The sequence below is a fragment of the Triticum urartu genome, chromosome 4A, assembly GCF_056163025.1.
Source record: "Triticum urartu cultivar PI428250 chromosome 4A, HENAU_Tu73, whole genome shotgun sequence".
NCBI classification, from domain to species: domain Eukaryota; kingdom Viridiplantae; phylum Streptophyta; class Magnoliopsida; order Poales; family Poaceae; genus Triticum; species Triticum urartu.
Genome location: NC_141876.1, coordinates 273,751,767 through 273,766,201, shown reverse-complemented (window position 1 = coordinate 273,766,201; position 14,435 = coordinate 273,751,767). Strand labels below are relative to the sequence as shown.

At 45.6% G+C, this 14,435-nt stretch overlaps 1 protein-coding gene across 1 annotated transcript; it reads left to right on the top strand.

Annotated features, from left to right (window-relative positions):
* Window positions 1–1,787: 1,787 nt before the first annotated feature.
* On the top strand, window positions 1,788–2,536 carry LOC147975571 (E3 ubiquitin-protein ligase SINA-like 10). The gene is made up of 2 exons (XM_087520490.1): window positions 1,788–1,865; window positions 1,955–2,536. Exons 1-2 carry the CDS (start codon window positions 1,788–1,790, stop codon window positions 2,534–2,536), a joined length of 660 nt encoding a protein of 219 aa, XP_087376616.1.
* Window positions 2,537–14,435: the final 11,899 nt, after the last annotated feature.

Here is a 14,435-nt window from a genome sequence, read left to right as displayed (position 1 = left end):
TTAGGTACCAAGAGGGTCCTCCCGAAGATACGCATGAAGATGGACAAGTCCCCAAGTCCACGGATGAGGAGAACCAACGGAAGGAGCCAAGAACATCTCCCAGGCCTCGAACATCCGGCCAAGGCCCCGGACATCCGGCCCCTGGAATGCCTTCCTCTACAGCTGCTCAACCACCAAGTACCTACAGGCCCCGGACATCCGTCCCCGCAAGCTCGGACATCCGACACTTCCCGAGGTCCCAGATATCCGGCCCCCTGCCCGGAAATCCGGACCCCCCGAACCCGAGAGCAACATGGCCAGCTTCACCAGCCCGGACATCCGGCCTCCACAGCCCGGACATCCGGCCCTCTGCGAACGCCCGAACATCCGGCCCGACGTCCGGCCTCCCTGTCTGCGAACAGTAAAGGGCCGAGGCCCGTGTACCCCTTCTACCCCCTAGACTATATATACTCTATCCCATACAACTTTCTAGGGTTAGCGTTGGTTTAGCTCATACTTACAGATAGAGCTTCGCTCATCCACATCGGATCTACTCCTCCTGAGAGACCACAACCTCTTCGGAGAAGATCCCTTTGGATTCAAGACCTCCTTTCGGAGAAGAACTTCAAGACCTCCTCACGGAGAAGACCGGCTACCCTTGTATCGTCCTTAGTTGTCCGTGGATTCGTGTATCGTTCTATGTATCCGAGGATCTAGCACATGTGTGACTTGTTCTTGTTAGTTTGAGTGTTCCTCTTGTGTTTCCTCTTGTGTTTTCCCCCGTTTTCTCTCGTTTTCCTCTTTGTGTTCCTCGTGTTCTTCGCGGGATCCGCTCCTTTCGTGAAAGATCGGGCGATTAGGGTTCTACCCTACATCATCCTCATTGTACGAGTTGACGCGACACATCATAGCATCGGCCTCACATGGTTGCCTCTAAACTTGGCTGAAAGACCCGCAGTGTACAATACTCCATTTGCTGCGACCTCTAACATTTACCCCACCACAAATTAATATATATATTCCTGTCTTGACCAGATGAGCGTGCAAACTACAATCACCAGGATGACAGGTAGGGCCAGAAGATTATTTTAATAATAAAAAAGCATGGAGCCGCCCCCAACGATTTTAAGCTTACAGGCACGGTACACGCTATCTTAGACTACTCTACACATGAAACTGTCACACGAGCGTCCGGGCTGCGCTTGGCTCTTTGCCCCTTCGGGAAGTCGAACAATGATGGAGTACTACTGCAGTGGAGGAGTACTACAGTATGCTTCTGGCCATATGACACTGATTGAACTGCTGCATGTCCACCGTGTGCGGGAGGGAGAGCGTGTAGCAAACTAAAGCTTCTCCTAGTCCTGCCAGCCACCACGCTCATGGGCGAGGGAGGGACGCAGCTTCGTTGACTTACTGCTCCTGCCTTTGCATGTATGACAGGTGGGCTCAATAGGTGGGTGGCCCACCTGTCATGCAGCCAAAGGCAGGTGCAGTTAAGGCACCGGAGTTGAGTCCGCGAGGGAGAGGGCATTGTAGTAATCAAACTTCTCGGTCTTCTACGAGTTGACGCAACACATCAAAGCACTGCACTCGATATATTTTAATAATTTGCGTTTACCGATGCATTAATTACAACGCATGCATGCATGCCGTGACTCTCCTTTTGTTACTTGCATGTGTTGATTTAATGCACCTTGAAGTAGTATGAATATGTGACGGTAAAGCTTTGTAATGCCCCGGCCCTAATAAAGCGAGAGATGGTTGTGCACTAGGAGGGCGAGATCATGCAGACGGAACATGACCCGACGATGGAGCTCTCTATGGTCTCGATGGACCTCACCTTGCTCCACTGCCCGCTTGTGCCTCCGCCCCTTGAAGCATCCAATGTATGAGGTTCAAATACACCTCGTCCGTTCGTCTGATCAAGCAAGGTGCAGGTTTCATGATTGATGTGCTGTTTGATTAATTTGTGCAGTGCAAGGGAGGGCACCTGGCCTGCGCGGACTACCGCGTCGAGCGCGCCGGGAACCAGCGGCAGTGCCAGAAGTGCGAGCGCGGTGGTGGCTTCGACGTGCGGAACACGATGGTGGACACCGTCCTCTCCTCGGTGAGGGTGGAGTGCCCACACGAAGGCTGTGGGCTCTACGTCACTTACCACAAGCTCACCGATCACCAGAGCGTGTGTCCGCTCGCGCCCTGCAAATGCTCTGTGCCCGTCTATGGCTACGAAGGCCCACCGTCGATGCTCTCCCACCACATCAGCATCATGCATCCCATGCCCATGCATAGGATCCAGTACGGCAAGGCGCTCCAGTTGCAAGTGCCACTGTCAGAGCCACGGCTCTTGCTGTTCGTGGAGAAGGACGGCCATGTGTTTTTCTTGGTTGGCGGCGTGCTCGACATTAGCGCGCCTATCGCCGTGTCGATCGTCTGCATCAGAGCAGGGGCGTCCCCACTGCCACACTACGTGGCCAAGCTGTGGGAGAAATGGCCCGCCGGGGGAGACCAAAGGCAGGACCGACGCTGTCAAGGTGGAAATGCAGGTGACAAGCAGTAAGGATCCTGGCGACGTCGCCGTGCAGGAGTTGACCTTCTTCACAGTTCCGCCCAAGCTGCTGGCCGGGCTAAGCTGGTCTTCCTCCATATTCAGATTGACAAGCTGACGTCCTAAATGATTCTACAGTGCCTTCTGTTTATCTTAGTAATATGCTAACATAGGGGTTAGCTCGGTCTACTTTAGCTTAAGTGATGGTGGGTTTTGGTGGGGATGCAGCAATTACTTTGACATCAGATCAGCAGTTAAAGTAATTTTCAATAGTCGAACGGATATTTTGTGTTTGTTGGATATAAAGATCCTTTGGGTAAGAAGTATAACAGCTTATATGCTTGTTTGTTCAGGAAGTGTTGCATACTTGTGCGAGTTGACACGACACATCAAAGTAGTACTACTACTAGTAGTACTCCCTCTGATCCTAATTTCTCTGCGCACAAGTCGAGGCGCAGATACCAAGGAGGGCCTTCTTGTGTCTATACTTGGACAACCCACCCGACTGCGCACCAGGCAGACGAAGCTCGTGTCGTGTTGATGCCGTGTGCGGCCCGCACATTAACCAAAACCTCGCGCCTCCAGCTTAGCCTCCATGTTTTAAACTTCTCAATCTCAAGGACAAGGAGCAACGTGAAACCTATGATAGAGCCAATCGGGTGATTGAGAACACTACAAGTCGTAGCTATAGATGCGTGTGTGAGAGAGGACGAGTGTGTGCATGCACCTCTTCTCTTCCTGTATAACGTACAAAACTCATAGTACAAGTGTATGTGGGTGGCATCGACCTAGGGAGCTAGAGATGGTGCCTGTGAGAAGTCCCGAGAGATAGGTGTGTGCGTGAGAAAGAGGGAGAGAGATGATATGTGTCGATGTAATGCGTGTGAAAAAAGGCTAGTCTATAGCTCGCCACGAGGCTATTCCTGTCGAACACCCCAATAACCGTAAAATGTGTATCTGATGGTGCCAGTTATTGCATGTACACAACAGTAGAAAAAGAAGTACCATGGCATATGCTACACCACGGCCGAGAACACGTTCCCACGTTACGCCATCCGGGAATAGTGCCGCACTTTGAAACTAGAACCGTCAATAAATTTTGAGCTTGCGTCTCGTCACATTCCATACCTGTTCACACCGATCACAACCTAAACGGTTTCCCACTCAGGAGCATATTAGTACTACTCGGTTATAAATACTACTATGCCAAGATGACTGCACATTCCTCCTCAACTCCTCATCAACAAAAAACAATCAAGTCATTCAGCATCGTTCCCTTGCGTCTGCCATGGCTAGCGTGAGTTCTGGGTCGAGAGATTTCCACCAGGGAGAGACGAGCATGGAAGAGGAAGCACAAAAGATGTCCTGCTTCACCGTGAAAGCAGCCACCTTGTCCGGCCACGCAGCAGTAGCAACACAGAGGTCCCGCCACGCCGCCGAAGCAGCACCGAGGTCCCGCCGCGCCATCGGCAGACTAGTCCGGCCGCACCGCAGAAGCAGCAGAATGTCCCGCCGCACCGCCAAAGCAGCACAGAGGTCCCACCATGTCGCGGTGGCCTGGGAAAATTTCTCGCGGGCAAGTGAGGACTCTTACAGGCGCATGCATGCGATCGTCCATAGCCAGATGGATCAGATCTCCCGCTGGGTGAGGTTGCAGGACGAGGCTGCCGGCGTCATCCGGCAACTAGGGGAGGGCAATGCGAAGCTCCAGGCCGAGCGCGACCTGCTGAGGGCGAAGATCGTCGGAAGGGCAAAGCAGGCGGAGGAGACCGCTGCCTTGTTGAAGAGGATGGGCGCCATCATCAAGAAACTTATGGACGAGAATGCCATGCTCCGCATCGAGCGCAAAAGGCTGGTGGAGGAATCTGAGGATGCTGCCAAGCAGCGTATTAAGGACATGAAACTGATGAAAGAGATCATCGCCGCTCGCCATGAGAACTAGACTCCGCGACCTGCAGGGCATAAAGTAAGTGGAGATCAACGAGCCAGATCGTTGTATGCGTCTTCCTTCTTCTTTTGCCCATGTGTATTTCGGGCGTAGCCGCATGTGGCTTTTTTAATCATCTTCCTAATTATGTAAGACAATTACTATCCACTCTCTCGTCCTTATATATATATATTCATCAGTCGTGCTATAAGTCGCAGTAGATGCTATATAGGTCCGTCGGATCTTACATCAAGATCCGTGCAAAATTTTCTTTTCTGATTTATTTTCTCTCTCTTAAATCTCAGTTTAGTGAGACATAGCCACAACATTAATGGAGACCTTGGGAGAGGGGTGGACGGTAGATGGAGGTCAAAGGGCTCTCCTCCCGATAAGCATGCATAGGGGTCTGATCGCACGCCCCCTGATGAGGACATCCCAGGTTCACCTCGTTTATCATCTTCTCCTGATGATAAATCTCAGCCATCAAGTGAAGCTTCTACAAAGAAGATCTATTTGGGTCCCATGACAAGGAGCCGTGCCAAACAAATAGCACAAGAGGTGAACGCGCTCCTAGCTTATCATAATTCAAATGACCATGAGAACTTTATACTGCCTAAATCTCGTGTGCTGATTTTACTTGGTTACAATGTTAAGGACAACCAACAACATTCAGCACATGAAGAAACAAGTTTTGGATCCCATACAACAAGTTTGAAGAGAACAAGTTTCAACTCTGAAGAAAGCCTTGTTTTGGTGACAAGGACGACTAGTTACACTGCAAGGAAGAGTATCAAGCCATCTCAACACTCTATTGTTGCATGTGCAGTTCCAGAATTCGTCCCAGAACTTGCTGAATCATGCAACGCAAATATATGAGCATCCAGCATGTGTGGGAGTACAAAATGGAGAGCATATGAAGTCTACTTTCAGGAAAATCAAACGATGCATCATTTGGAGTCCTGAGTCAAAGAATATGAGAGTTCCAATGCAAGCTGTCCAGGGCATTAATTGCTGCGCGAGGCTCCATGAGTTTGCTCCCTTGACCAGCTGGTTAGCACGAATTTGAACCCCTCTTTTGGCCTGGTTTCACACCTAAACTAGGAGGGTTGTTCCTAGTATAAATACCCCTTCCCCCACTTCAGCCACAACTCTTTGGCAATTTGATTTCAGCATAGGTTAGCTAAGTGCAACCAGAATATATTTTGAGAGTTCACTTCCTCCTTAGCTCTTGTAATCTTGCCTTGTGAGAGGGTAAACTCACTTTGTGATTTTACAACAGCAGTCGTTGAGGCGGCGACCAGTTCGTGCTTCCAACTTCGTGCGTGGTTGCGTGGATTGGAACTAAGAGTGTGGTTGGGTGAATACTTGTCGCTGGTTGTTGCATTTGCAATAGTTAGCTTTGGTCTCGTCAGGTTGCACTAGTTATCCTTTACCCGACAGCGTTGTTGGTTGGGATCGAGGGTTTCCTTCGTACCCTTCAGGTGGCGTTGATTCTCAACATAGAGCAGATCCTCCGTGAAGATTGGGCAACCCCGTATCATCTTGGTACCAGAGCTTCGGTTGACACAGTAGGATCTTGTATCCCTAGTTTAGTTCATGTTCTTGTTCATCCTAAAAGTCCAGAAAATAGCCCCAGAAAAAATCCCTTTACCTAGCCCTTTGCAGCCTTTAATCTGTTATTTGGGGAGTTTTATCAAGTTCTTGTCCACTAGATCTTTGTTTTTAGTTTCTGAGTTCCCCCCCATCCAATCTTGTGTGTTCGTGTTCATTTTCGTGCACAGATTTCAGATCTGCAGCCTCCACCAAATCATGCATATCTTTGTCATCTGGAGTCCGTTTTGAGTGTTTTTGTGCATTTTGAAAAGCCCACATTGTGTGCTCTCCATTCATCCTTGTTAGATCTGATTCCCATCGTGTTTTCCACCCAGTAAAATCAGATCAGTTCATGTGTGTTTGCTGCCAAAGTTTCAGCTACATGTTCTTGTTGGTTGACTTCATCTATTGTGATTTTCGTGATTCCCCCAAAGTGTGTGTTCAGATCCAAGTCCCTTGTTGAAAGTTTGTCAAAAAAAGAGCAAAAAAAGAAGAAAAGAGGCAAAAAAAAAAGAGAGATCTGCCCAAAGAAAGAAAGTGTGTGCAAGAAGCAAAAGAGAAAAAACTTGGAACTGTTCTTCACTTGTATCTTGAGAAATCCCTGTTTGTCTTGTGAGCTGAAATGTGTCAAGTGTGCAAAGTCTTCGATCCATGCTTGTAGCAAATCTGATTCCTTGGCAAGAGTTGCATGTACCTCACGTATATCTCATTCAGCAACTAAATGGATTAGAATCTTGTGTGGATGGTTACTTGGTTCAACAATATCTAGATTGCAGATTAGTGCATCTTTTGCTACATATATACCCAACCCAAACTCCACCAAACAGCCCCGCATGTGCAACCCTAGACTTGTATTCGCTTGATTATCACTCTTTGTATACCAACCACCGACACCACGGTTGAGCATGATTCTGCTCTCACTTGGAAGTTACAAGAGCTTTGGTTGGTAAGTGAGGTGAGCTTGAGTTGTTATCCACATATATGCTTCTAGTACTATAGGGCTTTTGGAGAACTAACCATGGCAGGTGAAGAAAACGAGTATGATGTTGAAGGAAATGGGCATCTCAATCAGCCCGTCACACGGTTTCACTTCAACGCATTACGTGATCATCTACGTCGAGAGTTCAGAAACAGCCTTGACCCAATTGAAGAGAAGCAAGACAAGTTGTCGAGAGATTTGCAGCAACTTATGGGTAATGTTGATGAGCAACTCACTCAGAACTTGGCAGCCATGAGGACTGGTATTGTTGTTGATATTGTGCGAGAGCTTCATCAGAACCGAGAAGATGCAAGTGTCCATGGTGAAGAACAAAATGTAACTGATGGAGAAGGTGCTGCCTCCAATGCACAAGCTAGAAGAAACCGTGCTCCTGCTCCCCATGCCATGAGACCTCCCGGTCCCGGACGTGGAAATGATCATGGTAATGGACGTGGTCATCATGAAGCTGCTGCTGGTTGTGGTCTTAGAGGAGGCCACCGAAGAGCAAATCTGCACCATGAAGGTAGTGGAGATGAGTTTGATGAAGATGAAGATGGCATGCACCAGAATGACAGATTTCATCATCGTAGATACTATGGTCGTGGACGGCAGGAGGAGGAGAGGTTTGGAAAGCTGAAATTTACCATGCCCAAGTTTGATGGTGGATCTGATCCAGAAAGTTATCTCACATGGGAATTGAAGGTTGACAAGATTTTCCGCATGCACAACTACGCAGAAGAGAAGAAATTAGCAATGGCCTCACTTGAGTTTGAAGACTATGCTCTAATTTGGTGGGAGCAAGTTCAGATTCAGCGAGAAGAAGAAGGAGACCCTGCTGTTGCTACATGGACAGAAATGAAAAGAGAGATGAGGGCAAGATTTGTCCCAAGGCATTATAGACGTGACATCTTTGATAAGCTCCAGAATTTGAGGCAGGGAAAGTTATCAGTTGAGGAGTATCATAAGGAGATGGAGAAGGCAATGACAAGAGCCAACATACATGAAGATGAGGAGTAGTCCATGGCAAGGTTCCTCTATGGGCTGAATCCTAATGTTAAACGAGTGGTTGATTTGCAGCCATATTGTAATGTGGTAGAGCTGGTACATCATGCTTCTAAGGCTGAACGTCAATTGCAAGAAGACTCGAAGCAAAATAGAACTACATCCTTCACAGCTCGAGCTACATCAAGTGGGAGTAAGTTTGTACCTCAATTCAATGTTGGTCGAGGTATTATGACTAGTTCTAGTGGTGCAAATCAGCCCCATGCACGTGCAGCCACGAGCAGAAATGATGCATCAAATTCGAAGGAGAAGAGCAAATTTGCAGCTCTTAGTTCATCCTCCATTGGCTCCACGGGGAAAACTAGTGAGATAGAGTGCTTTACATGTAAGGGACGTGGCCACATGAAGAAGGATTGTCCCAACAAACGTACCATGCTGATCACCGAGAATGGAGAGTATGAGTCTTGTAGTGAACCTGAAGAAGAAATTGAAGATGGTGATGAGCAAACCTATTGTGATTATGAGCAAGGTGCCTCTCTTGTTGTCACTAAAGTTTTGAGTGTGCAGATCAAAGAAGCTGAGAATGGACAACGACACAATCTGTTTCAAACAAGAGCCAAAGTGCAAGACAAGGTATGCAAGGTAATTGTTGATGGTGGGAGTTGTCACAATCTTGCAAGCAAAGAAATGTGTGATAAGCTTGGGCTGAAGCTGCTACAACACCCTCATCCATATCATATACAATGGTTGAGTGAATGTGGAGAGATTAAGATCACACACATGGTACAGGTGCAATTCAAGATTGGAGATTATAATGACACCGTTGAGTGTGATGTGGTGCCAATGAAGGCGTGTCACTTGCTGTTGGGAAGACCGTGGCAATATGATCATTCAGCTCAACATTGTGGCAGAACCAATCAATACACCATCAAGTGGAGATGAAAGGACTTGGTGCTTAGACCCATGACACCCAACAAATCATGGCTGAGCACTTGCAGAAAGTTTCTGAAGTAAAAATAGTGAGTAATAAAGAGGGAGAGAAAAAGAGTGAGAGAGAGATCCACAAATCGGCGAGTGAGCACCACAAGCCAAATCTGAGAGAGAAGAATAAAAGAGAGGGAGAGAACTTAGTAATGTTAGCCACCAAATCAGAACTGAGAGATGTGAGGCTCAACCCAAATCAAGTGGTCATTGTACTTGTGTACAAAGATGCTTTGCTTTCAACTAATGACTTAACATGTCTCCATAGTGCTGTTTGTGATGTCTTGCAGGAATTCGAGGATGTTTTTCCGAAGGAAGTACCCGCTGGTCTACCTCCCTTGCGTGGCATAGAACATCAGATTGACCTCATTCCAGAAGCATCACTTCCGAATCGACCTCCCTACCGCACCAATCCTGAAGAAAGAAAGGAGATACAAAGGCAGGTACAAGAACTTTTAGATGAGGGTTATGTTCGTGAAAGCTTAAGTCCTTGTGCTATACCTGTGATTTTGGTGCCCAAGAAAGATGACACATGGTGATTGGTAATGGATTGTAGGCCTATCAATATTATAACTATTAGGTATTGTCATCCTATTCCTAGGTTAGATGATATGCTTGATGAATTGAGTGGCTCTAATGTTTTCTCTAAAATTGATTTGAGGAGTGGATACCATCAGATTAGGATGAAAGAAGGAGATGAATGGAAAACTGCTTTCAAAACAAAATTTGGGTTGTATGAGTGGTTAGTCATGCCTTTTGGATTAACTAATGCACCAAGTACATTCATGAGATTGATGAACCATGTTTTGAGAGCTTACATTGGCAAATTTGTTGTTGTGTACTTTGATGACATCCTAATCTATAGCAGATCCATTGAGGAACATATTGAACATCTGAAACAAGTGCTGAATGTGCTAAGGACAGAAAACTATATGCTAACGTTGAGAAGTGCTCCTTTTGCACAAACAAGGTTGTTTTTCTTGGCTATGTCGTTCCAGGACAGGGAATTGAAGTGGATGAATCTAAGGTGGAAGCAATCAAGAATTGGCCAACTCCAATGAATGTAAGCCAGGTGAGAAGTTTTCATGGCCTTGCTGGTTTCTACAGGAGGTTTGTGAAAGATTTTAGTACAATTGCTGCACCTTTGAATGAATTGACAAAGAAAGGAATTCCCTTTAAATGGGGTGCACCACAAGAAGAAGCATTTCTTGATATTAAGAAACAATTAACTAAAGCACCTTTGCTGATTCTACCTGATTTCACTAAAACTTTTGAGATAGAATGTGATGCTAGTGGAATAGGTATTGGAGGTGTGTTAATGCAATAACGAAAACCAATAGCATATTTTAGTGAGAAGCTGAGTGGTGCACAATTGAATTATTCTATTTATGATAAAGAGTTGTATGCCTTGGTTAGAGTGCTTGAAACTTGGCAACACTACTTATGGCCTAAAGAGTTTATTGTACATTCTGATCATAAGGCCTTGAAACATTTCAAAGGCCAAGCTAAACTGAATCGTAGGCATGCTAAATGGGTAGAATTCATTGAAACTTTCCCATATGTTGTGAAGTATAAGAAAGGAAAGGAAAACATGGTTGCTGATGCTTTGTCCCGTAGGCATGTTCTTTTGACACAATTAGAAGTGAAGGTACCAGGACTTGAGAGCTTAAAAGAACTGTATTGCACTGATCATATATTTTCAGAACCATATGCAAAATGTAAAGATGGGAAAGGTTGGGATAAATACCATGTGCATGATGGGTTCCTTTTTAGGGCTAACAAGTTGTGTGTTCTAGATTCGTCGGTTAGGCCTTTGTTGTTGCAGGAATCACATGCAGGAGGATTAATGGGACACTTTGGTCATGAGAAGACTTATGAGTTGTTGGCCGATCACTTTTATTGGCCAAAGATGAGGAAGGACGTTGAGAGATTTGTGCAGCGATGCATCATATGCCACAAAGCTAAGTCTAAACTGAACCCCCATGGTTTATATACTCCCCTACCTGTTCCAAATGCTCCTTGGGAAGATATTAGCATGGATTTTGTTTTAGGACTGCCTAGGACTAAGAGGGGGAGGGATTCCGTTTTTGTTGTGGTTGATAGGTTCTCAAAAATGGCACACTTCATTCCGTGCCACAAGAACGATGATGCTTCACATGTTGCTGAATTGTTTTTCAGGGAAGTTTTTTGCTTGCATGGAATGCCAAGGACTATTATTTCAGATCGAGATGTGAAGTTCATGAGCTACTTTTGGAAAACATTGTGGGCAAAATTAGGAACCAAGCTGCTGTTTTCAACAACGTGTCAGCCCCAAACTGATGGGCAAACAGAGGTAGTGAACCACACACTCTCAGCATTGCTGCGTACAATGATCAAGAAGAATTTGAAGGAGTGGGAAGAGTGTTTGCCGCAGTGGAGTTTGCTTACAATCGGGTAGTTCACTCTGCCACAAACATGTGCCCGTTTGAGGTGGTATACGGATTCAAACCACTTGCACCAATTGACTTGCTGCCACTTCCATTGCAAGAGAGATGTAACATGGAGGCTTCAAAGCATGCTGCATATGTGAAGAAGATTCATGAGAAGACCAGAGAAGAGATAGAAAGGAAGTCCAAGTACTATGCTGCTGAGGCAAACAAAAATCGCAAGAAGGTGACTTTTGAGCCCAGAGATCTGGTTTGGATACATTTGCGCAAAGATCGGTTCCCAGAGAAGCGCAAATCCAAGCTAATGCCTCATGGAGATGGACCATTCAAAGTCTTGGCCAAGATCAATTACAATGCTTACAAAATCGAGCTTCCTGAAGACTATGTTGTGAGTCCAACATTCAACGTTGCTGATTTCTCTCCATGCTTCGATCAAGAGGGTCAAGAGTCGAGGACGACTCCTTTTGAAGAGGGGGAGGATGATGTGGACATCCCAGGTTCACCTCGTTCATCATCTTCTCCTAATGATAAATCTCAGCCATCAAGTGAAGCTTCTACAAAGAAGATCTATTTGGGTCCCATGACAAGGAGCCGTGCCAAACAAATAGCACAAGAGGTGAACGCGCTCCTAACTTATCATAATTCAAATGACCATGAGAACTTTATACTGCCTAATCTCGTGTGCTGATTTTACTTAGGTACAATGTTAAGGACAGCCAACAACATTCAGCACATGAAGAAACAAGTTTTGGAGCCCATACAACAAGTTTGAAGAGAACAAGTTTCAACTCTGAAGAAAGCCTTGTTTTGGTGACAAGGACGACTAGTTACACCGCAAGGAAGAATATCAAGCCATCTCAACACTCTATTGTTGCATGTGTAGTTCCAGAATTCGTCCCAGAACTTGCTGAATCATGCAACGCAAATATATGAGCATCCAGCATGTGTGGGAGTACAAAATGGAGAGCATATGAAGTCTACTTTCAGGGAAATCAAACGGTGCATCATTTGGAGTCCTGAGTCAAAGAATATGAGAGTTCCAATGCAAGTTGTCCAGGGCATTAATTGCTGCGCGAGGCTCCATGAGTTTGCTCCCTTGACCAGCTGGTTAGCATGAATTTGAACCTCTCTTTTGGCCTGGTTTCACACCTAAACTAGGAGGGTTGTTCCTAGTATAAATACCCCTTCCCCCACTTCAGCCACAACTCTTTGGCAATTTGATTTCAGCATAGGTTAGCTAAGTGCAACCAGAATATAGTTTGAGAGTTCACTTCCTCCTTAGCTCTTGTAATATTGCCTTGTGAGAGGGTAAACTCACTTTGTGATTTTACAATAGCAGCTGTTGAGGCGGCGACTAGTTCGTGCTTCCAACTTCGTGCGTGGTTGCGTGGATTGGAACTAAGAGTGTGGTTGGGCGAACACTTGTCGCTAGTTGTTGCATTTGCAATAGTTAGCTTCGGTCTCGTCAGGTTGCACTAGTTATCCTTTACCTGACAACGTTGTTGGTTAGGATCGAGGGTTTCCTTCGTACCCTTCAGGTGGCGTTGATTTGCAACATAGAGCAGATCCTCCGTGAAGATTGGCAACCCCGTATCACCCCCCGTACTCAGATAGCTACCCTACACGGCGCCTCCTAGATAATAAAAAAAGGGGACGCATGGCAGCACGTAAATGGTAAATAGAACACCCACGGTTTCAATAATACTTGTGTTTCTGATTGTAACGTGACAGCACTTGTTCCAAAATGACTTTGTTGTTTGTTAATGTGTGCGTCGTCACAAATTGGGTAGCAAAATTACCATGGCATGTTGGTGCCATGTTATGAAACCAAGCCAAGTTTCATGATTTTCATGCATGTTTTGGATTTACAGGAATTAAAAAACCAAGTTTCTCAATGTTTCCAGCCAAGCCACGACGTCCAGATGTTTGAATTTCATTCCCATTTCTTGCATGGGACCTAGAAATTTACCCGAGGACACACATGTGATTTTTCAACCAGCTTTGGTGCAATGGAGCATGTGCTTATATTTCAAATTTGAATTATGCACACAAAGGTGACACGTTCCCTATCAGAACCAAGTCTCTCAATGTTCTCGGCCGAGCCACGATGCTTGAGAGAAGCTCCGGTTTGAGAGAAAATTATACCAAAACTTGTTCCTATTCTGCCAATTTTTTTACCACAGCATGGTAGTACCATGACATGACACCATGCCAAGTTTCATGGTTTTTAGGCGTGTTTTGGATTTACAAGAATTTTAAAACCAAGTCTCTCAATGTTCTCGGCCGAGCCACGATGCCGAGATGTTCGAATTTCATTCCCATTTCTTGCATGGGACCTAGAAATTCACCCGAGGACACACATGTGATTTTTGAACCAACTTTGGTGCACGAGAGCATGTGCTTGTAGTTCAAATTTGAATTATGCACATTAAATGGCCAGAAACTCAATTAATTTATAAAAAAGGCCAAACGAACCCTGAATAATTCCAAAATTTAATAGGGCACTCATGTAGTTCTATATTGCCTCTATAAAGAAACTCAAGGGGGCCAGCGTATATTGTTTCGCACTCAAAGGTGACACGTTCCCTCGCAGAACCACGAGCCTTCCTAAGAGAAGCTCCGGTTTGCAAGAAGCTTATACCAAAACTTGTTCCTATTCAGCCAATTTTTTTTACCACAACATGGTAGTACCATGAAATGACACCATGCCAAGTTTCATGGTTTTCAGGCATGTTTTGGATTTACAAGAATTTTAAAACTAAGTTTCACATTGTTCTCGGCCAAGCCACGATGCCCAGATGTTTGAATTTCATTCCCATTTCTTGCATGGGACCTAGAAATTCACTCGAGGACACACATGTGATTTTTGAACCAACTTTGGTGCACGAGAGCATGTGCTTGTAGTTCAAATTTGAATTATGCACATTAAATGACCAGAAACTCAATTAGTTTATAAAAAAGGCCAAACGAACCGGGAATAATTCCAAAATTTAACAGGTCACT

What these genes read in the sequence shown, in the direction of transcription:
- LOC147975571 (XM_087520490.1), top strand. Translation starts at nt 1,788, where the DNA reads ATGGAGCTCTCTATGGTCTCGATGGACCTCACCTTGCTCCACTGCCCG. An exon ending in CGCCCCTTGAAGCATCCAAT is followed by an intron (nt 1,866 to 1,954) that starts GTATGAGGTTCA and finishes TAATTTGTGCAG; the next exon opens with TGCAAGGGAGGGCACCTGGC.